This window comes from Aythya ferina (assembly GCF_964211825.1).
Source record: "Aythya ferina genome assembly, chromosome: 2".
NCBI lineage: Eukaryota > Metazoa > Chordata > Aves > Anseriformes > Anatidae > Aythya > Aythya ferina.
In genome coordinates, this window is record NC_140297.1 from 34,189,214 (window position 1) to 34,212,912 (window position 23,699).

Sequence of the window (23,699 nt, forward strand, 5' to 3'; positions counted from 1 at the left end):
CAGGGTCCAGGTGGATGTAATTCCTAGCACGACAGCAGCACATCTCTAGGAGCACAGCAGCTCCATTTGCTGAGTTTACCTTCTTTTTATGCCACAAATGTTACTATCTAAACAGGGCTTATAGGTAGAAAGCTGGGTGCTGCATAATGTATTCTTCTTTTTTCTCATTTTCCATTGCCTGTATGTCCACAAGTGGGTCTGGCCTCCAAGGAAGTGGTGAGTGTCTGAATTACTGCCGTGAGTGAGTGGGAATACAGTCCAAAAAATGCAAATTTTTGCCCACATTCTTGTTGTTAACATATTAAAGAGAATGTTATGCTAAAGTTCAGCTGCCAGCACTTTCATTTTTTTCAGACTCCTATTACAGAGAAGTGCTGAGCTTATTTCTTGAGCAGTCAAGGCAATTTCAGTGAACTGTAAAGCAACTGAGCTTCTGTGTTGAAATCTTGAAGCCAAGCCCATAATAAGTGAAATATACCATATACAGGGAAGGAGATATAACTTAGTACACTCAGTTTGTGTTTTTTCTTAGAAAAACTTAAAAGGAGCAGATTTTGGCTGAGATCACTTTGCCTTCAGTGTCCTGTCACCAAAATGACTACAAAGCAGATGTTTGTGTTACGTATATTCCTTTTGAAACAACATCACCTTTTTGGTTGGGTTTTGTTTGTTTGATTGTTGCTGGATACTTTTTATTTTGAAGAAATCTTTTTTTTAATTTTCCTAGACAAATATCAATGAGAGCCTCAGGGAAAACAACTTTTCAGCAAGAATTTGGTTGCTCTCTTTGGAGCTGGTTCATACAATATCTTCCTTTTAAAATCTCCCCGCTCAGCAGAGAGGCCTGAACATATTTCATTATAATAATGTGTAAAATGTGGGTATCACACAGTCATAATCATGCACTTTTACAGCAATTATCTGCCCTCACGACTGGAAGAGGATGGTGCCTTGATGAGTCACTGTGAACATAAGCCGTGTAACTAACAGTTCATTAAGCCAGCGTGTAAAATGTAGTACAGTAAACCCAATGTCCAGACTGGAAATGAACCGTGGCAACTCTACAAGTGGCTCAGCTGAGGTGTGCACAGGGCCATTAAGAAGCTCACAGAGGCCTTCAGGGGACCACCAGCAAGGGAAGCAGAGCACTGGGATTACTGGGATACCTCCTCCTTGCATTGGCACCGTAGCTAACAAAAATCTGCCTAGAGACATTGAATGAAGCTCACTTGCTCTGTTTATACATCTTGAGGAAAAAAAGGAAAAACAAACAAACAAACAAAAAAGAATAAAAAAAGTGTGGTGAGGTCTGGAAGACCAATCTCTGTTACCATGCTTCATCTCCGACTGCTGATCATACACATGAATTAATTCCCATGAGCTGGGAAGCCAAGTCCACATGTGAGAGATGAGTGGAGCGGCATGGGTTTGATCTCAAGACTGAGCTCTGTGCATTCTCTGATGTCAAAGAGCTGCAGCCCTTCCCTGAGTTGAATGTTATCTTGGGTTTCTGTGCCTTCCCGTGAGTTGCTTTCACAAGAGTTTTGGGGCACTGTTACGCACCTGATCAGTGAGGTTAGTGTTACTACAGAGAAAAAAACAGAGACATCCCTAGAAAAGGCGGAGAGATGGCATGGTCATTCAAGCCTTTGCTCTACAGGCAATCAAGCCAAAAATGACTTCTATCACACACACACACACAAACACAAACAAACAAACAAAAAAACCTCCAGAATTATATACTGTGGTTAAGTACAAAGTTTGGAAAGCATCAATGCATCAATACCAATACAGGAATTTGTAGAAGAGTACAAGTGCTTGGAAATGCCTTCCCATTAAAAAAAAAAAAAAAAAAAAAAAAAAAAAAAAAAAGCACAATCAGCACAATCTTAGCTGTAGCTTTATCTATTGCAAAAGAAAAAAAAAAATAAAAATAAATAAAAAAAGGAGACACTGGAATTACTGAAAGCCTGTTTGTCCACTTGTGATGGTTAACTAATTTTCGAGTGATAAATTGAGCTGGGTGGTGCCATAAACTGATCAAGAGCTTTAGTAGACCCTTTTTTTTTATGTGTTGCCATATACACACAGATACATGGCAGTTTTTTATGTATTTTCTGCAGAAAGACTGAAGACTGCTAACGCAGCTTTGTGCACACATTCAGTTTAGTCAGTTGATGAGGCACTGTCCCACGTGAAGTAAGACATGGATGATATCCTCCCAGAAAGGGAATTTGTGTCGCCTTAAGCAGCATTCCCTAGAGACCACTGGTAATGGCAGACAGCTTTCACCTACACGTACCTGGTTAGCTAAAATGAGATTGGTTCATTTTCATCTGGTAGCTTGGCTAAACATCAAGATCATTCTTCGTATCTGTTTGTTTTTGCTTTTTTTTTAAAGTTCCTATGAGAAGTGTTTAACAATTCCTGTACTCGTGTTGAGGAGATGGAAGCATGATAGCAGTGAGAACATGCCAGCTCTGTCACAATCTAGACATGCAGGTACACATGATTTGATCACACCCTGTCATCTGACAAGCCTTCAGGTAGCAGAGATCTGTATCTCTTGGATGAGTTTTAATAACTGAGGAGCTAAAGCTGTGAAGAACCAAGCTCTTCCTACCCACACACTTCTTTGTAAGATTAAGTCCTAAGTCTCTCTGAACATATTTCTTTGCTAAAAGAATATTTAAGCTATATTTTAAATCTTGTCTCTGTTGCAGCTACACAATTCAGTTCAGTTGCTTTAATTGTGAAGCCACTTCTCAGACACCAAGCATAATGATGTAAAATCTGTGAAGTTCATTTACGATCTGGTGATGATCAGCCAGCTAAAACCAATTCTTTGGTGTTTCAGAAGAACTCATGTTCAAATACAAACTGAGAAGTCAGCTGACACTGGGACATAGGTACAACTTTAAGTCAACTCTGTTTTCAGAGGGTCCCTTCAGTCTTCACTTGTAATATTTCTTCACTTTTTCTTCCTCTGGTCACTCTTTTTACATTTCTGTTCTTCCTAGCTCTTTCTTCCCTTATTCTATGGCTTCCTACTCTCCTCTTTTCTTGTTAATGCAGTTGGCTGCAGCCACAGCATAAATGGATCCAAACATTTTCTGTTTCAGCCCTTCAGGACTGTTTAGTCTAAGGCCCAAGAGCAGAAGAGGGAGACTGTGAAGGACCAGATCTTCACAGTACAGACACCTTTTAGTGATTACCCCAGCCCTGGTGGTTTTGGATTCCTGTAACCACAGGCCTGATCCTCAGTGCCCCTGAAGTCTATTTACAACATGTTTAATAATTTCCACCAGCTGGCTCTTATTGAGAGTGTCACTCAATATTTATGTAACATTTTCATGTATCAAATAACACGGCAAAAAAAAAAAAATCTGTCTTAACCAACCTTATTGTTTTTAGGCTGATAAATTTTTGTTTTTAATTACCAGACATTTGTTGTCAGCAGTTTTTCTCTGGAGGTTCTCAAAAACCCTGTTGGGAAAGAGTGCTCAAGCCTCCTTTCCCCCCAGCAGACTTTGGATCAGTGCTGAAACACAGTATTTGAAGGTCACTTTTCACTTTTAGGATCAATAACCTGGAAACAAAGGAGTGCAATTAAAATTAATGTCCGATGTGGTTTAAAAAATAGTTGTGAATGGCTTTGAATCCTGACATTTCAACTGGGAACGTAGTTAATTTAATAACAACAAGAAAGCAACAATCACATGAGGACGCTACAGTCATATGATTTTTTTTGCATAGTCAGTCACAGGTTTGACTTTGATTTACGCTCCCTCTCCTTTCTGCCAGATAATGAGGGCTTAGTTTAAACAAGCCTGGTATCCCTAAGGCTATTGCCTTCACCTCTTTTCCTGGCTTGGCAGCAGGAGGGAGATCTGGCTACAGACAGGAGGCTGCTGAACCATGGAGTCTCCATATGCAAGATACACTTCACTCTTCGCATGGCCTGGGATCCTTCTCTCTGTGCTGTTGAGAAGACAGGGGAAAAAAAGACACTCCTGTTTTCTGCTCACCCATGTCTGGCTTCACACACAAAGGCCATGACTTACTCTTTCTGAAAGACCTCCAGAAGGAGTCTTGCCTTGCATCCATCAGGAGCTTTTAAGAGAACAGGACATCAGAGTCTGTGTTTCTGAGTAAAAATGCTGGCCGGGGTGCTCCAGGTAGTGACAATAACTTGCAGGTAATAGAAAATGTTAGGGGGAAAAAAAAAAAAAAAAAAAAAAGACACTAAGAAAAAAATAAATTAAAAGAAGTCATACTTGTAAAGTCTCCTCTCATTGGGCAATCTCTTCATTTTGTTTACAGTATGTTGGATCTACAGACTTCCACCTGCCTTGCCCAATATAAAAATGGCTTAGTGTTGCCCAGCTTGCTCTTTTCTGGCTAACACCTAACTTGCCAGTGATTTTTGGGGTCACTGAAACCATTGTTGAACTCCCATCTTGAGGACTGTATTTGATTCTATGCCTTGTCTCATCAAAGCTTGTTTTCTGCTGAAAAAAAAAAAAAAAAAGCAAGAAACTTCATGAGGCAGCCAGGACCAACATAAAATTCAGTGGTTGCACCACCTATGGAAGACCACCTGGGGAAGGTGTCTATGCTGATGAAGCATGTTGAACCTGAATTTGAACCATAAGTGTGGTGTTTGAAAGTATTGCCTTCCTCCTCTTCAGCCACTGGCAACACCTTGTTATTAGGGTGGACAGTAAAGTCTACTTTTAATTTATCTCTGTACACCACACACCACATTGAAGTGCTTTCAGTGCTTTGGTCATGGCAACTAGTGACCTAGATATTGGCTGGCCATCACTACACAGCCTGTGATCATACCTCTAATTGTGGACATGTCATGTCACACAGCTGGGGCATGGTGGTACATGCATGTGCCCACTAAACAAGCCCTTAAATATTTTTTCCTTAAGGATCAGCTCTAATCAGGAGCCACATCCAGGGAAGTGCTAGAATCCGCCAGTCTCCATTCAGTTTGCAGTCTGTTGCCCAGCATGTGGGAAGAGAAACATGTTTAAGTAGTGGTGGGCCCATCAAATGCAATGAGCTGTTGCAGTAACACTAGCAAATCAGGCTAGGGTGAGAGTTAATTTGGATTTCTGGAAATGAATGTTCCTAATTTAAAAACAAATTAAGCACCAAAATTGATCATACTATAAAACTAGTATAAAAATGCCTGCAAGGTAAATGGCGTGGCTCTAAACAGGTCTCTCAGAAATCCCAGGGAATGCTGAAAGCAAAAGGAGTGAGTCATAAGCACATGAGCCGAAAGAAGCTGAAGACAAAATCATGCATCTCTGCTTAATTCCATCACATGATGAGTCCCGGGGCCCTTCATTTAATTGGAGAGCTGCGCAGCGGAGAAACTTTATTCTCACTTCTCAGCGGAGACCGACGGAGTTGCTGCGTGCAGGAGCTGGGCACCCTCTGCTCCTCCGTGCGCGCCGACCCGACGTACGATCCCTCACACCATGAGCGGGGTCTGCTGCCACCTCGGATTCCTGCTCCTGGCCAAAGTGGTGCTATGTGCTGCTGCCACGCGTGAGTCCTTCATCCCTTTCCTCTCTCCTGTCCTGAGACTGTGCTGTAAAACCTGACGCTCCTTGCAGGTGTGGTGGTTCCCGTAGCTGTACTGGCTGTAGGAAGATGCCAAGAGCTGTCCGGTTGTCTCCTGGCAGATAGACAGTTGACTGGAGCTTTGGGGTTCATTTCCTCAATTCCTAACAATATTTCCCCAGTTCAAACCTGGCCAAAAAGGCAGAGGCAGTGTGGATTTCTCATAGTCTGCTCAGCTGTGTCTGGAAGAAGCCACCAAACCTCTGCATCCTGAACCTCAAGGAGCCCAGTCAAGGAGCTGGACCTTCCAGCTGCGGTGGACGGGCACTGGGCTGGTCCTGGTCTTCTTCCCAGACTCCAGCTTGGTTTACAGTCTTATGCTGGCTCACTGAGCTTAGTGCTAGGAACCCAGAAATGGGAATTTAGGGTCAAGTTCCAGCATCTGAGAGAAAGAAACTGAAGAAAGAGCTGAGGCTGCGCATACCGCTAGCCTTGCACCTGCCTCCAGTGGGGAACAGTCATAGATGTAGAACTGGACAAGTGTACAATGGCATTTACCAAGGATACTTCTCCAGCCTCCACTGATTTATAGCACCAGAACTTCCTCGGTCAGATGTAGAGCCATTGTATTTAACAGTTTTTTACTGGACTTCTCTTCTGCCAGTTTGTGCACTCGGGTTTTGGCGGTAGCCCATGTAAATTTTGAGCACACACAACATCCTGCCAACAAGAAATTTCACAGCTTAACTGTGCCTTGCATGAAGAAATATCTTTTTTTTTTCTTTAGTGTGTGTGTGCTTAGAACCTATAACCTGCTGGTTTCATTTGATTGTCCTTAACTTTTGTGCTTTCAGAAACTGAAAAATTGCTTCTTTCACCATGCTGTTCTTGATTCTGTTTTTATATTCTCCTCTGTCACTTCTTTTGTAGGCTCAAGACATGGTCTATTTAGCTGTTCCTCATACGGAAACGATTCCATCCCTTTACAGCATCCTTGCCACCTTTCTCTGTATTTTTTTAGCTCTTTTACATCCTGCTTGAGCTGCAGAGAATACTTGTGTCTTGAATACTTGTGTCTTGAATACTGTATGTATGCAGAGCAGCATACAGTATTCAAGACACAAGCACACATGGAGTTATACAATGCTGTAAAGACATTTTGATCTCCATTCTCTAACCTTTTCCTAGGTTTTCAACTATTCCCAAGCACTGCATTCAAAACTGTAAAGCTACAAGATCTCATTTCTGAGTGGCAATAGCTAGTTTAGAGCCTCTCATTCTTTAACTTTACCTAAAGTTACATTTAACCATGCTGAATTTCATGTTGTTGTGTTGTTGAGTCATTGAGTCTCATCCAGTCCTCCTCTCTACTACTTTATCATGCTGTCTTTGGCAGAGTACAGAACTTCACTGGTTACCTGTTTTCCAGATCATTAACATTTAAAATTATTTCAACAATGGTGGAAACTAGCCGCTTGCTCACAGCTTTCAAACATCCTAAGCAATCATTTACTCATGTGAAATCCTTTTTGTCCCATGGTAACTTAGCTCCTTTATGCGTCTTTAGCAAAGTGCCTCACCAATGCTGCCTGGAACTCAGGCAGACTGTAACCAAGAGGTTATGCGCTCTCTGGCTCCCTCAGCAAAACTTGAATATATTTGTGAGGAACACACTCCTTTTACAGAAAATCATATTAATCCCCTGTATCTGCTAATTCTGGTCTTCACTGCTGTTTCTACCAGCTTGTCCAATTTGAGTATCACACTTTCTGTAATCCTCTAAATCTTCCCTGGAAATGTTTTTAAAAACTGTCATCACAGTTGCCAACTTTTGTTTCACAGCCACTGAAGCAGTTTTAAGCAAGACTTTACATGCTGTGGTTAGCAGCTCATTTACTTCACTCTTGAATAACTTCCACACCTTTTGAGCCACCTGAGCTACACAACTCTTTTGTTTGTTAATTTCTTCTATAATTCTTCTTTTGTGCCAACACTTCATTTTGAGAGAGATTCTCCATCATCGTAAAGAAAAACTCTGGCACAGAAGTCTCTCAGGCTCCTCCTTTGTGAATGAAAATGTAAACTAATGTATATTATTTTTGTGCCATTGCTTTTTCTTCCTTGAATGCTTCTTCTGTATCTATTTCATCTATTGGCCCTACAGACTTACTGGCAAGCTTTCTACTACTTTTGTATTTTAAAAGATTAATTAGTAGGTTTTATGTTTTTGCAAGTTGTTTCTCAAAATCTCTTCTGTCCTGCTTTATTATGTTCCTACATGCAACTTTGGTAAGGTTACATTATTTTCTGTGTTCTTAGCTTAGCCATAACATCAGCCTTTTCCCATTCTGCTCTTTAACTATGTCATCTTTTTATTGCTATTCTAACATTCACTTTCTCTCTATCATGGCTAACACACTATCACAGGAAATGCTGAACTTCTTGACTTTTCTGTATTTTTCACCAAAATGAAAACCAGAATGAGAAAGAAGAAAGTCTATTGAAGTTAAGATCTTTTCTCCTATGATCACCTCACCGAAACTATTATAGAAATCATTTCCTTAGATAGTTTTATTACTGTCTATTTTGAACTGAATCGCTCTAATTTTATATTATGACCAACATCTGTTCTTGAGTGCTTTGGGCTGGATTTTCTTTAGGTTGGTTGTGTTTGTTTTTTTGTGTGTGTGTGTGTGTGTTTTTTATTTTTTTTTGTTGTTGTTGAAGAATAAATGCATTACTTTAGATTTAGCAATGGAAAATCTTCAGTTCCATGTGTTAGAAAAACTAGAGCTAAAGTATTTGCTCATCTTAAAAATGCCTTTGTCTAGTCCTGAAGCTTGTGAAATGTTTTATATTTGATTGAAATACACAAAGCACATCAGGGAGGCACAGAAATGCCTAAGGAGCTTGTGATTTAGAAGCAGTGACCACAGTTATTAGTAAAACTGGACCAAAAAAAATGACTTCTGAATTCAAAAATTGTTATTCAAAATTCAAAATTAAAAGCATTTATAAAGTTAAAAGTGTTCCATCTCTTTTTGATGAAATGAATACTTGGGAGAAAAAAACAATGATTGAAATGTTTTGAACTGGCAAAATCAAAACATCGTAATCTTTACATAATTTTTCAATAAAATCAAAGAGAATGGGAAAAACTAGGAAAAAAATCCCTGACTACTTACTTTCAAATAAGATGAAATTAATTTCTTGACATAAAATGCAATTAAGCTTGATAAGCCTTTGTGAAATATTTTATAGTCTCTAATCTGTTGTTTTTTTTTCCCCTGAGAAAAGTTTCTGAAGGACAGTATTACCCAACTCTGCTTCTGACCAAGACTGAAAATAATAGAGCATGTGATACAGGCCACTGAGTAAATACCAGTCATGATGTTATGCTCTGCTTACATCAAAATATATTAACTCTTCAGGAAAGTCTTGATCCAAGTGGTCTAAGTGAGGCTGTGAGGAGTTCCTGTAGGGCAAAACAGTATGGGAGATTATGTCTCATAAAATCTCTAAAATTTGCCCTTTTCCTCTGATCTATCAGTCCTCAAACCTCAAGAGACTAGGGAGAAAGCTACCAGCATCACTTCAGAGTGACCACTGAGATGGGACTGGCCAAGGGAAGTCCTGCCCAGCTGAAATTTCTCTGGGTGGTAAAATGCCAGGAGAAAACAGCTCCTGCCTCTTCTTCAGTGCCGTTTCTCTGGCTCTTCCTTGCAGTAAAATTAGGAGTCACATGCCCATAAAGACCGTGCTTAGACTGGCTGCACCTGCTCTGCACCTTTTCCAAAAGCAGGAGAAACTCCAACACACTTGGTTTTGTAACACCACGCAGGGCCATTTCTGTCCTTCTTTATAAGTCTCTGCATTTTCCTTGAAATCAACCAGCTCTTCGCTGCACTTGGGTATAAATCTCAGAAGCATCCAGCATCTGGTAACTTTAAAAGTCACGAGAAGCAGAAATCCTAACTCCCTTGATCTTGTGACAGAATGGCACACCCAGCAGTTACCTGATTAACATGACAGGGTTGTTTAAAGCCTCCAGGCTTTAATGGAACTCTGCCTGTCAGCCGGCTTATGAACATGCTTCTGTGGCATCCTCCAGTGTCTGACATGTTCCTACAGGTTACTTGGATATTTATTTTGCTTCCCATTGTGCGAGTACTTTGTGAGAGAAAGAGGGATCCTCGAAGGCCTGGGAAAAGTTTGAGTCCATCATTTGTAGTAATATAAGAAGAAAGAGGTTATTAAAGTTATTTAATCTGAGCCATTTTAAAGTAATAGGCGTGGAGCTAATATGTTTTTGTTGTTATATTACAAACACATTGAATTTACTACTCAGCTCTGAATTTCCTTTTCTGGAAATGCCAGCTTCTGTTACGATTGGTTCCACCCCTCCCACCCAAACCACCAGCCAGCTCACCAGAAAAGCCTCACTGGGTCAAAATTCATTCCTAGCATAACTTCCAGTAGAGCACAACCCAGACACACAGGGAATTTAGCCTGCTACCCTTTCAGTCACAGATTTATTACCAGTCAAGCACAAAGCAGTCAGCAACAGCAGTCAAGCAGCCTCTTTACAACTGGCCTGACTGTTGCATGGTTATCTCCATTCATAAGAACAATTGCTCTGATATGGTCAAAATGTTGTAAAACTTTGCATTCTTCCTCTGGGGAGCCTGCAATAGTGCAAGCAGAAAAATGTCAGGCTGTCAGTGGCAGAATTGTCTTTGTGCTGGTTGTAGCTGATTTAAATGTCCAGAGCTGCAGTGACAAAATTCTGTAACATTCCACTGGCAAAGAGTTTTCTAAGCAGCACAAAAATACAGCCACAATGAGACAGCTGTTCAGCACAGGCACAATGCTTTAGAGGGCAGGAGGGAACATAGTAGCCCATTGCATGTTTGCTTTTCTATCCAGGGTTTCAAGATGTGCTGAGCAATGGAAGAACTCCTCCTGTTGCATCCTACAAGCAGGTACAAGGCTGGTCTAGCGATCAAAATAACTGGAATGAAAACCTTTATCCTGTCTGGGAGGAAGATGATCCCAGGTGGAAGGACTGCTGGAAAGGTAATTGCACATATGCAGTTCACTGAGAAAATTGGCCATAAAATCCACTCCACTGAAGAGTGCGGGTGCTGCAGTGCATTTTTCATAAGTGCAATGTTCACAGCTGCTGCAAGCAAGAGCAAAGTAGAGACAATTGGGATTGATGCCATTACCGGAACACTGTCTGAAGCAGCAGAATAGTGAGTTGTTACAGTAAATGCTTTCCCATAGCTCATAGCCTCAGACATGAATACTTATTAAGATGTATCGATGGCCAGGGCTCTAGGATAACCCTTTCTTTGAAGCATGCCCTACAGGATATGCAGCTTCAACTTCTACCTCAGTAGGGTACTGTGGGCTTCAGGTTAACAAATTCTGCGTAGAGCCTGTTTATTATCATCTGCTCTGAGCTGAGGTCTAACAGCTGGGGAGAAATAAAAATATTTTCCTTTGGAATCTATCAACTCCATGGGTAAAAAGCTCATTCTTAGCTCTAAGAAGGAAATGAATGACAGATCAGTAAGTTACGTGGGCGAAAATGAAGAATCCCCATTGTCCTAAATTGGGACTTTGATGAAAGCACAAATGAGTGAGGAGCAGAAATTCCCTTGGAAATAAAGGAGGGATAAACAAAGCATTCCTAAGGTAAAGGGTGCACAGCTGAAGGTAGCTGCTGCTCTGATGCATCCATTAATGCTGTGAAGACCAATTTTGTTTTTTACAGGAGGAAGAGTGACAGCCAAACTGGTCACTGATAGCCCAGCACTGGTAGGATCCAATGTGACCTTTGTTGTGACTCTCCAGTTTCCCAAGTGCCAGGAGGAAGATAACGATGGCAACATTATCTACCAGAGAAACTGTACCCCGGGTAAGTAATGGCAATCTGCATGCACTGTACCATGCGTCTCACTACTGTACTGGTGTGAAAGCACCATAAATCTTTGAAATCGTGAACAGTCACGGTGCTTTTAACTGATAACTACACTAGTGTCTAGCCTGGGTTGTACCTTTTTCCTTCCTCAGAAGATCACTGTAGTATTTTTAGCATTCTGTACCTGTTACATATAATGACCAAGTAATTTAAGGAGATTTGTCTTGAGTATAAAAATGGCTTCCCAAAATACTTTAATTGGCTTTAATTTGGCTTCCTAACAAAACTGGTGCTGCTTTTCAGCTCAATCACAAGGTTGAACAGTCCCGGGGAGAGTACAGGTTCAACTGATCTCTCAGTCACACTGTTTTTGTCAAAATTTGCAAAACTGTCCATTTATAAAATTGAGCTGTTTTTGCTTTTTTTTTTTTTTTTTTAATTACATACTGTAGAACTCACTAACAATCTTTTGTATCTTGAAAAACTCACAAGAAAGTGTAAGTCTCACATTCCCCCATTTTAAGAATTGGAAACAAGAAGAAAAATAAATAAAGAATTTAAAAAACAAGCAATCTCTTCATCAGAGAATCACCTTTTTTATCTTATTTATATAGGTTCCATGAGGAAAAAACAAAAACAAAAACAAAAACAAAAACATAATGACTTCAATGTTTGAAACTGCCAGTAATTTTCATTTCAAGGCATATCAACATTTTTTTCAGCCTATGTTCTACTTTATCACCATCTAATGCTTTGTTAACTGTTGATAACCATTTTCTACTTAATGTCTGTTGTGCAGTTTGAGGAAGGAAACTGTCTTTTCATTATTCAGAGAGGAACTGAAATTCATGTCTAAGTTATTTAAAGGTGCCATAGAAAATTATTTTGACAAAACAAAATAAGTCACTTCCTCACAGTGTTTCCATGGCTGCCATTTCTACTCAACATTTAAAATTCTGCTTGCCAAATGCCGGGGCAAATTCACTAGCTTCAGTGAAACACTAGAATTGCGTGCAGTTGACAGAAATTTTTGGACAAGCAACTTAAATTGTGTCTGGCCTATTATACTAATTTTTTAATCCTCTAAACAAAACAGTTCCAAGCAAGAAAAATGTGGTGTTTACACTAAAAACAAAAACTAACAAAACAAAAACAAAGGACAATCTTGCAAGAACTGAATTTCAGTCTAAAAATATCCCACTTACCCTGCTGCTTAAGTGCAGAAACTTTGCTGTAACCTGGGGTGTTTGCCTCCTGTTTCCTCATTTACTGCACAATTCTCAGTTGACCAGGAACATGTCCTGTTTCTACATTTAGATTCCCCAGCTTCCCAGGATCAGTATGTCTACAACTGGACCGAATGGATTGACAGCTGTGGCTGGGAAAACTGCACAGACAACCACAGCCATAATGTGTTCCCAGATGGGAGACCTTTCCCTCATAATCCTGGCTGGAGAAGAAGGAACTTTGTCTACCTGTTCCATACATTCGGTTAGTACTGCAACATACCTGTGTGGCTGATGCTGCGAAGCTTACATTCATTCTGTACATTAACTCATTTTACCAGTATCTTTTGTTAAAAGTCCTTAACAAGATTCCACACTTCTTTAGTGGAGACTCTGAATTCATTCCCCACTTTCCAGGGAGGCCACCAATTGTTCTATTATCTTCTGCTAGATTTGGAAAACATGTATTACCAGATCTTCAAGTCTGCATTCACAGAACTACCACCAAAGAAAAATAATTTCCTTTCCATAGTACTCAAGAGACTTTCCTAGGAAAACAGAGGGTCTAGGCAGGTCAGTCAGATGACTTACCAGTCACTGCCATTTCAGATTCTTAAATTTAAGAGAGAACACAGAACTGTATATGTTCAGATCAGTTTAATGGTACAGCACATCTTGACTCTGGCAAGAAGGTGAAAATTGTCATTGACCATGTCATACTGTTCTGGTCACAGATGCTGATTTTCCAGCTGTGAGTATGTAATAGTTGAGCTACTCCTGACATTGGCTACATACTGAATCTTAGTATCCCGATTTAGGTTGAGAAAATCAGCAATACCATTAGTATCAGTGTAAGTAATAATGTCCCTAATTTTACATAGAGGTGATACCTATCTCAATCTGCTGACATGAAGAAAAATTAATAAATGTATGCAAAGGATTCTGGGGTACAAAGCAAGAGGCATTATATCTTTTTGCTACACTGAAGGCTAACAAACACAAGATGACTTAAAATGCCTAAGAGGTAATACCATCCACTACATAATCCTAATAACATAACACAATTTGTTTGGAAAGATGAAGATGCCTTGGCAAATGTCCTTTCTTAGATCAGTGAAATCTGGGACATCTGACACCTTTAAAACAAACAAACAAACAAACAAACAAACAAAAAAAAACAGAGAAATAATGGGAGTAAACACATTGAAAAAGTGCTCTAAAAACACTTACCAGATAACTGAAAGACAATTCTGAACTGTACATTTTGATTTAGACAATCTAAGATTCACAGAGATATAGGTCCTCAGAAACGATTTTTCGTAGCTGGCCTTAAGGAGAAAACATATTACAAGTTCGTGTTCTGTTTCAGGTCAGTACTATGAAACAATTGGACGATCTTCAGTGATTTTTTCAGTCAACACAGCAAATATCACTCTTGGCAAACACGTAATGGGAGTATCCATTTACAGGAGAGGGCACTCAACATACATTCCAATTGCAAGAGCAAGTGCCATTTATGTTGTAACAGGTGAGTGTGCTGAAATAAACTGATAAAATACTGGGGGTATTTGTTGGTTAGGTGTTATAAGAATTCAGCACAAACATCATCTGGCATGAAAAGAAGGCTGAGAAAGGTTCTTAATACAAATGTGAAATATCTGGTAAATTGCCTTGAATAATGTAATTTATGTTTGTACCTGTCTCAGTTGTGACAACTCTACTTTGTGATGAAGCATGATTTACTAGAGGAAACATGGTTTCCACAGATGCCTGTGATTCCTTATTTGTTCCTGTACTTTTCTGGGTACCTGTTTCCCACTAACATTAACTTGTCAGATCGGTAAATCAAACTAAAGTGGAAACCCATATAAAAAAAATTAATGTCTCACATTCTGACTCTTGCTGTTCAGAAGCTTTGGAGCTGTTTGTTGCTTGCAGCCAGATATACATGGTTTATTTATTTTCTTCCTTTTTTTTTTTTCCTGGCAGAAAAAATTCCAATATTTGTGAGTATGTACCAAAAACATGACCGCAACATCTCAGACTCCATTTTTATCAAAGACTCGCCAATCATATTTGATGTGAAGATCCATGATCCCAGCTACTACCTAAATAATTCTGCCATTTCCTACAAGTGGAACTTTGGAGATGGAAGCGGCTTATTTGTAGCAAGCGGTGCCACCACACCTCACACCTATGCTCTGCAAGGAAACTTCACTCTGAATTTAACTGTCCAAGCTATTATACCTGTACCTTGCAGGCCAGTAACACCTACGCCACCACTGCCCACCTCAGCAGGTAAGAGCTTGTCAATCAGCAGTGATATTAGGAGCTCTGTGTAGCTCTGTAAACAGTCTATAAATTGGTTTAAAGACAGAATCAATAAACACAGACATCATTTACACATTTAAAAACCTAATTATCGATTGCACTAAATCTAGCTATACCACCACAGTGACAGCACAAATAGGTGTTCAGATGGACTCAGCATATACACATTTGTTTTTTTACCCTGGCTTTGCCAGATCAAGTGGTTTCACTCTTGCCTACTCAGAGGCATATTCTGAGGTAAGACGCAAATTTTAAGTGAGGAAGAGGTATTTCAGAACACTCTTATAGCCTGTTCCTTTCTAGGTTGCGTTAACTTCCAACCCAAATTAAATGAGATTGAATTGAACTAGAAAAAATGCACTCATATTTAAAAATATGGGATTTTCAGATGGCATTAACCCAGAATGGCTCTTCCACTTTACATTTATGCACTACTGCATTTCAGAATAACATTCATTATATTCAGTATTGGTTTATTATCTCAAAGTTTTATTAAGGTTTGCAAAAGGACTGCAGTTTAAGGCTGGGTAGTTAGAACAGTACCACTATTAAATTGTAAATCTGACTATATTTTTCAAATGTCAGGATTTTATTTTTTTTAATGAAATGGTAAGTGAGAATGAAAAATGAAAGACAGAATTTCCACTACTTCCCTACTAGCTCTAATGTAGAGCAATGGAAAAATACCTACTTTTAAAGAGAGCATTTTAAAGCTCTTACTGGCCTTTGGATTTATTCTACTATTGATGAGGGAGTTTTAAAGAAGTGTTTAATTATACCAAACCTTGCAGTCTCACTTTTACTTCACAGAGACAGGCAACTAGCACAGAAACTATCTAGGCTACTCCAGGGTTCTACAGAACAGCTCACCACGTGTTCTCTTACAATGATCCCATACAGATAAATATATTACTGCATAACTGTAAAGCAAGATAATCCATGACGTATGACATGAATGCAGTTGAAGGATATAGCCATGTTCAGAATACCTGTAAGCAGAACTCATTGTAAAGCTATTTTTCTTCCTTCATCTCTGAAGCACCTTCTAATTCAACCTATTCTGCTGCTGCTGAGACAATGGAAGACAATCCTGATGGAGGTTGCCATATTTACAGAAATGGATACTATTCAGCTGGTCTCTCCATTGTAGGTAAGGACACGAGTCAATGCTTGGAGCAAAATGGGGCTAATAATGTACTAAACGTATGGTAAAGATGGTGTTTATTGAAGCCACACTTTTATCAGATTAGTGAGACCCACAGTAAGATCCTTCTCTTGGACATAGCTGACATTTTTAAAGATTAATGTGCACATAGCTAACAGGCTTTCTTTCGTTTCTATACATTCTGCCAGATCAGATCAGTAGCAGAGGTTACAGTGCGTTGGTTTCAGACATGTGAGTCTGAGCCTTGATCTCGATGCCTTCTGATGGTTGCCCCTATTCTACACATGGGTTTCCAGGCACCTGGGCCGGGAAATGGCTGGTGGGGACATGAGACCTATCATTCTTTTCTGTATCACCAGCTTCTGAAACTGGCACACCCCAAACGTACAGGCCTGAGGGGTCACATTAGGTTGAGTAGACCTTGGCACACACAGAAGTTGTGGTTAATGGGAAGCGGAGGTGATTTTGTAATAGAAATAACTAACCAGTTATAAAAGAAAAATAAAGTGGAGCAGAAAGGAGCAACCTCACAGGGAAAGCACTGGAACATTTCACAGCTTTCAAACCCTTCAAAATGAGTGCTGAGGGAGGGAGAAGGTTATGGAAAACAAGACTTGACCTGAGCATCAGCCAAACACTTGAGGTTCTGTACACACAGGCTTGTCATGTGTCCTACAGTTGACATCTGTTTCCTCTCCAGAGGGAATCCTTGAGGTAAATATTATTCAGATGACAAGCATCCAGATGACAGAAAGTCAAGCTGAAAATTCACTGGTTGACTTTGTTGTTACCTGTCAAGGGAGGTAAGTGTGTAAATGAAATTGTCAATCATCTTCCCTCTTTAAAAATAATTAGGTGCTGGAACACTGTCTGCATTTAGATGCAGCTGAATGAACTAAAGCTGGGAACCACAGTGTTTCTATTTCTTGACTGGAACTAAAGATAATGCAAGTCTCATTTGTAAACTATGTCAACAGAGGTTATTGCCAGGCTCTTAGGATTCAGAACAAATGGCCAGCCTAAGTAAAAGTAAGAGAACTAGATACTGAGAAGTAATTCTATATTTTCCTGGCAAAGACGAGATTTCAGCACTCACTGTGAAATTGGAAGCAGTCTACTGAAATTGGAAGGAAACCATTTCTTTTTGGCCATGATTTTTTGACACTTAGAGTAAATGGGTGTGTCCAAGCAATTTCTTGGAGAGGAAAATGTTGCACTAATATCCCTGGCTTCTGGAAGAACATTTGAGTTGAGAGGACTGAGAACTACAAGAATTGTCTTGGCAACACAACCAGAAAACAATTAACCTCTCTTAAGTTAGTGTTCACTTTGTCAGCACATGATATTACACATAAGAATCCTCATTCCTTTCATAATGATGTGCATTAAAGGTAACAAACTTCATAAGCTGATTTGAGGCATTTTTTTCTGTGATCACGATAAAATGCTAAATATGGAAACAAGCAGACAATTTTATAGACGTATTTTACACCACGTGTGTATATATAAAATATAGAGGTATGTATAAAGTACAGATAATATATTGATACCTTGTTCATAAATCACTGTAGTATCACTGACTTGAGTAACCAGGCACCAGCATAATACTGGGGCATCGGTGCAATGTGTCTCCAAGCTGTCCTAATAGGACTTGACAGATGTGATGCATTCTGTCTTCCCACCCCAGTCTCCCCACAGATGTCTGCACAGCAGTTTCTGACCCCACGTGCCAGGTGTCTCAGGGTGTGGTATGTGACCCCGTCGTCATCACCGATGAATGCTTACTCACCATAAGGAGAGCTTTTGACGAACCTGGGACGTACTGCATAAACATCACCCTGGGGGACGACACAAGTCAAGCCCTTGCCAGCGCGCTGATTTCTGTGAACGGAGGTGAGTCTGCACAGGGCTGATGTGGGTTGTCTGTGAACAGCTTCTCCTTGTGGTCATTTTGCTGCTGGGGGGAGAACACAGGAGGGCTTGTAGGGGTTTTAGCATGCCTGGAGGCCTCAGCTGAGGTTGTGCCATCTTATGTGAGAGTCCATACAACAGTAAGAGATAACTCCTTCCCTATGGAAATCTTAGATGTTAGAACTTGATTTGATTTATGTGTACAATCTAAAGAGTACAGCAACTGCACAAACCCTTCAGCATCACAAAATATAGTGCTCTTAAGCTGTAGTTTATTTTTTCTATTGGACAGAAGAGTAGGTGAGGGACATGCCAGTCTACTCTGCACATGGAGGAACAGGAGAAACTAAGAGCGGAATTCAGCTCACTTGAAAGAGAATAAAAACCTACAGCTGAGCTAGCTGCCCTGAGCCCTCTCTGTAGCCCATTGATCTTGACCAGGTTTCTATTTCTACTTTGGGATAAGATGAATCAGATTCTGGAAAGGCCTGTGTCATTCACTGACTACAAAGTGTGCCCAGGGCAGCTATTTCAGAACAGAAGGTTTACTTTTGTTCAGCTGACTATAACTGTGTCTTGCTCATAATTAACCAAGCAGTCTTTGACAGAACCAGGTATTAAACTTGGTCTCAAGTAGAACCCCAAATGATCATGCTGTCTCTCTGTTCCCACCCCATTCCCCTTCTGACCTCCCACTACAATGTCTTAGTGATTCTTCTGAATGCTTTAATTAACATCGGCCAAGAAACTGACCCTTTGCAGGCATTTGTCACAGTATTTTTGGCTGCTTTTATTTTATCTAGGTATAAAATTAGCTGTACCTAAATCAGTTCGTGGTGACTAAGACACAATTCCTGACCTCTAAATGTATTTAGGCTCCTGAAGATGAAAATAAGCATGCAGTAGGATTTTTCAAAACTTTATTCACAGAGACTAAATTTAGCCCCAAAAGACTGTCTCCCGAGGTTTCCTCTAGGAAGAAAAGCTAAGTTGTATTTTGGGGCTTCAGCTATAATCATAGCAGAATTAGGATCTAAGAAAGGTTGCTGTTATGAATCACCTTCCATAGGAGCCCATCTGGCATTTCCAACCATTTCCCATGAGCCATGATTTTCTACTCATTTCAAGGGAAGGCAAGTATTTATGAATTTCTGAAAATCCTATAATTTGGTGCCTGAGAATACCTGAACACCTGTCTTTTGAAGTTTAGAAGGACTGTGCCAGGGTTATGCAGGCATTGCACAAAAACTGCTGAAAGGGTTGCAGTCCTATGACTTAGACCTGGCCTATCAATGTGTGTTCCTTTGCAAACTAATTCAAAGATCTATCTTATTAATAAAATAAATCTCTGCACTCTCAGCAAAAATACTGTGTAAACTGGGAATGAGGTCAAGCCTTCACAAATATTTTATCAACAAACTGAAAAATGCATGAGTCACATGTAACAAATAAATGGTAAATCCTGATCTGATATCTTGATTTTATAGATATCAGCTTAGATATCTTGATATCTTGATTTTATAGATATCAACTATAAATTAATACACTGGAAAGGGAAACCAACAAGCATTTCTAGATTACTCCACTGTATAAACACTGTTGATAATGTGAGGACCAACAATGCGTATCCATCTCAGCAAACTCAATAAATAGGTCCAAGTACAGTCTGCGAACTGCAAAATTAAGATATTTAACGCAAATTTTAAAAAACATACTTGTAATGATTCACCTTCTTCCATCATATACAGTGAATTAGGAGTAGATATGAGTGAAATGCTTAATGACAAACCAGAAGGCAGAGCTCAATGACAGGCAGAGCCCAAAGTTAATTTCCCAGAACTGTGAATGTTAAAAAAGCAGAGCCCTCACCTCTTGAATAAGGCAAACAAGCCTGGGTTCATCAGGTTCTCAGCCATGCTTTGCTATCTTAGCATGTGGGGCTGAAACAAAGATGCAGAATATTTAAGGAACTCATTTTTTATTCCCTTTTCCTTTCTCCCTGGCTATCACCCTTAAGAATAAGCAGAAGTTGATTCTCACATCACAGCTTATTGGTGCAAATGGTCAAGGCGATTGGCAAGGAGCAAATTAGCACCACCTCGTGGGATGCCAGGAAGCACTTCAGTTCCCTCCCACGCTGGAAGGGCCACTGTGTCTTTGGAGCATGGCTCATGCAAAACCAAAGCCCAAGTCACAGCCTGCTGGTGCTGAGAGTTAAATTGATCAGGCTGTGAAAACACCACCGCCTGCCAAAGTCACTGACCTCCAATGCTTAGCTTGCATTCCAATATTAGAAGTATTAAGCATGCTTCAATCTTTACATCAATCAAATTAAAATGACATTTTCTTTAGAAAGTCTATCTTACTGTAACAACAAGGCTAACATTTAATCAAACTATTTCTGAACTCTAGGATCATCCCCAGGAACAACAAAAGGTGTCTTCATCTTCCTTGGGTTGTTGGCAGTGTTTGCCTCTGTTGGGGCTTTTGTCCTTTACAAGTAAGTTACTAGTGGCTAAGATTAAAAGTATTTCAAGGAACTGACAAGAATATTACTTTAAATTAATAAGACCTACAGCTTAAGTTTGTGTTAGCTATATTTTTGTTTCTTTTTTTTTTATTGCTGTTCAAATATTCTAGCAAATATTCAAGAAAATGAGATTACTGCCTTAAACCACAAAATCATCACAAAACATGTAAATATTAGAAAAATTATTAATAAAAGGCAGCCTGCAAACTGCATGTAAGCAGTAAGCAAATTCAAGCTGCATGATGTGATTTACATATGCATTAAAACCTAACAAATAGAAATTTAATTTAGCATTAAAACTCTTACAAGTACTGTTTGTGAATGACTGACAGATTAAGAATTAATCGTCAAAATACTTCATTAAAAAATTGATAGATTGTTTGGGAAAAGGATACTGGGCTGCAGGAAAGTGGTTAAAAGAAGCACGTATTACTGCATTTCTGGCTTGGACATTTCTCATGAAACTTTAAGACTGCACTGAGACTCCTGAGTCAAGAGTGTGCTCAGCCCTAAGAGCCAGTGGCGAGAAAGAAACAATTCCATGGAGCACCAGTACTCCTCTGTGCAACACAGCCTTCTCATTAACCAGGCCTTAGTCACAGCTAACTAATATTATTTATTATTTTGGGGGGGATTTAAGAGGGAAGGAGAAAAAAGAATATATGCTATGAACACGATTAACTCTCTTACGTGTTGGTTGCACGCTACATGTGGATCTTTGTTTAAATGTCTTCCAGCAACTAACTGTACACATTCTTTGTCTCGCAGGAGATATAAACAATACAAACCTATCGAGAGAAGTGCAGGACAAGCAGAGAACCAGGAGGGACTAAGTGCTTACTTCAGCAATTTCAAAGCCTTTTTCTTCCCTAGGAGCACTGAGAGAAATCCTCTCTTGAAAACCAAACCAGGCATTGTTTAAACCTTTACTCTGACACTACTAGATTACGTACAGGACTCATATCTGAGCTGTACCTTGATGGTTTGGGGTTTTGGTTTGTTTTTGTTATAAAAACAAGGGGTGAGGGGAAAACACACATAGATTGGTGGGTAACTTTGGGGGGCTTGGTGCAATTAGAAATATTAAAATAGTCCTTATAAAACAGTTAGTTTTGAGCACTTGCTGTTCTTGTTTGTAATCTAGGATATAGTTTTCTAAATAACTAATCCCCCTCCATCTGTGTTTTCTTACTTCTGGGTTAACTACCTGCAAAACTAATCAGATCCATAGCCTGTAGGGGGAAAAAAATATTACTAAACAAAGAAAATAAAGAATTGTAAATATTTGGTCTTAAATACACAGTCCAGTACAGCTGTTTACCACCTTAGTGAGAGCCATGCCTTTGCTGGAAAGCAAGCTACAGGCAGACAGGTACGGGTTATGTCTGTGGAACAAAACATTGCCATGACAGACAAAGCCCATCTGCTTGGCTATTCCTGCTGAAACATTTTACTTTTAAAGAAGCGCTAATTTCTGCTTGACCCTCCATCCCTTCTCTTTGAACACTTACTCAAGTAAATGAAAACCCCTAAATGTAAATAACGCACTGTGCTCCAGTTCTTGCTTTTGCATGATGAAGCATAGAAAGTGTAAAGTTCTGCAAAAAAATCAAAACGTGTTGACTTGCTCACTGTAGCTGCAATTCTGCATTAACAAAACTTACATGGAAGCCTTTCCCAAGTGACACGGTTGGTCTTCTAGCTGTATGTTCTTCTAAGTCTGCTTTGTGGCGTTTCGTAGTGGAAGACTGGAAGCACACTGCTGAAGCCTGGGTCACTGGATAATATGAAAAGGAGAACATCTTATTTGTGGAAGGCAAAAGGTTGCTAAGAAGATTAATTGAGATGAGAAAGCAGACCAAAAAATGCTTTAAACAGTTTGTTTTTCATAAGTGCCTTACTGTTAACATTAAAGTTTCTAATCAAAATGAAATTAACTTTCAGCTAGGGGCAAATGCCTTTGCACAATCCTGTTCTTTGAAGAGCTATATTTCGATATATTTAGCTTATTTACTGTATCTTGGAACATCTCTGATACATATTGTTCTCGGTTCCTGCAGCAATAAAAAGCATAAACAGATTTTTCTGGTATCTTCGTAGACCTGTCAAATGCTTGTCACTTACAATCTGAATGTAGTCTTCGTTAGCACTTCCCCAGAGTGCATAGACACGACTTGAGGATATAAAAAATACAGATTGTGGCATACCTCTGAGATTAGTTCTTTAGCTATAAAATGCAACAACCTCTTTTCTTCTTTTGTTTCCATATTCTCCATTTGTTTTAATTCTTTTGTGGCCATTTCAGACATTGACATTTTATTAAAAGCACCATGTTTGGTTTTATTCTGTCTTCCGTATGTGTAACAAGCTATTATCTAACCATAACTGGGCATCTAAAATGATTCTCTGACTTAAACAGAGAACAGTTCCTACAAAAATTGTTGTCGGAATGTTATGACCCCTGTAATGTTTGACTCTTGACTTGTTGCAGGACAGGGGTTTAGTCAAAAGCTTAAGAAAATCTGTAATGAAGCATGAAAAAATTATGTCTATCACAGTTACAACACTCAGGATTAGTGATGATGCACGTGGCCGACCTAAGCTGTATGCAGAAAGCATCTTGTTTCTGTAGAACACTGCATTTTGGGAGCTCAGAGACATCTTAGGCTTTTGTATAGAAAACAGTTCTCAGATATACTTACAGAACTTTTTTCACCTTTCACCTATGTATACAGTATAGCATACACTATCTTCCTTTAGCTATAATGTCAGAATATTAAATTTCTATAATTTGATTTTGCCTTTTCAACTGTAACTTCCCTTCCATACATCTGTTGTTTTATACAAATGACCGTTTAACTGCTGTCTTGACAAATAAACCACCTAATGATTGTAAAGAGTACTTTTCCTTTATCTCAGAAAGAGACGGTCAAATAGGCGACTTGATGAGTTTCTAATTACTGATCAAAACAGTACCTACCGCCAGAAAACAGATATGGATTTGCCTTAGTCTTAGTTTACTTATGC

The 23,699-nt window shown here is 39.5% G+C and overlaps 1 protein-coding gene across 1 annotated transcript; it reads left to right on the forward strand.

Annotated features, from left to right (window-relative positions):
- The first annotated feature begins 5,369 nt into the window (after positions 1-5,369).
- Positions 5,370-22,752, forward strand: GPNMB (glycoprotein nmb). Its single transcript, XM_084509698.1, has 11 exons — positions 5,370-5,568; positions 10,510-10,659; positions 11,363-11,506; positions 12,827-13,000; positions 14,105-14,263; positions 14,725-15,033; positions 16,106-16,216; positions 16,932-17,034; positions 17,919-18,124; positions 20,555-20,642; positions 21,441-22,752. The coding sequence occupies exons 1-11, from the start codon at positions 5,499-5,501 to the stop codon at positions 21,592-21,594; spliced, it is 1,668 nt and encodes a 555-aa protein (XP_084365824.1). The 5' UTR covers positions 5,370-5,498; the 3' UTR covers positions 21,595-22,752.
- Positions 22,753-23,699: the final 947 nt, after the last annotated feature.

Excerpts from the sequence above, each read along its gene's own strand:
- GPNMB (XM_084509698.1), top strand. The coding sequence starts at position 5,499 with ATGAGCGGGGTCTGCTGCCACCTCGGATTCCTGCTCCTGGCCAAAGTG. Across the intron at positions 10,660-11,362 it reads GTGGAAGGACTGCTGGAAAG|GAGGAAGAGTGACAGCCAAA; the intron begins GTAATTGCACAT and ends TGTTTTTTACAG. Across the intron at positions 14,264-14,724 it reads TGCCATTTATGTTGTAACAG|AAAAAATTCCAATATTTGTG; the intron begins GTGAGTGTGCTG and ends TTTTCCTGGCAG.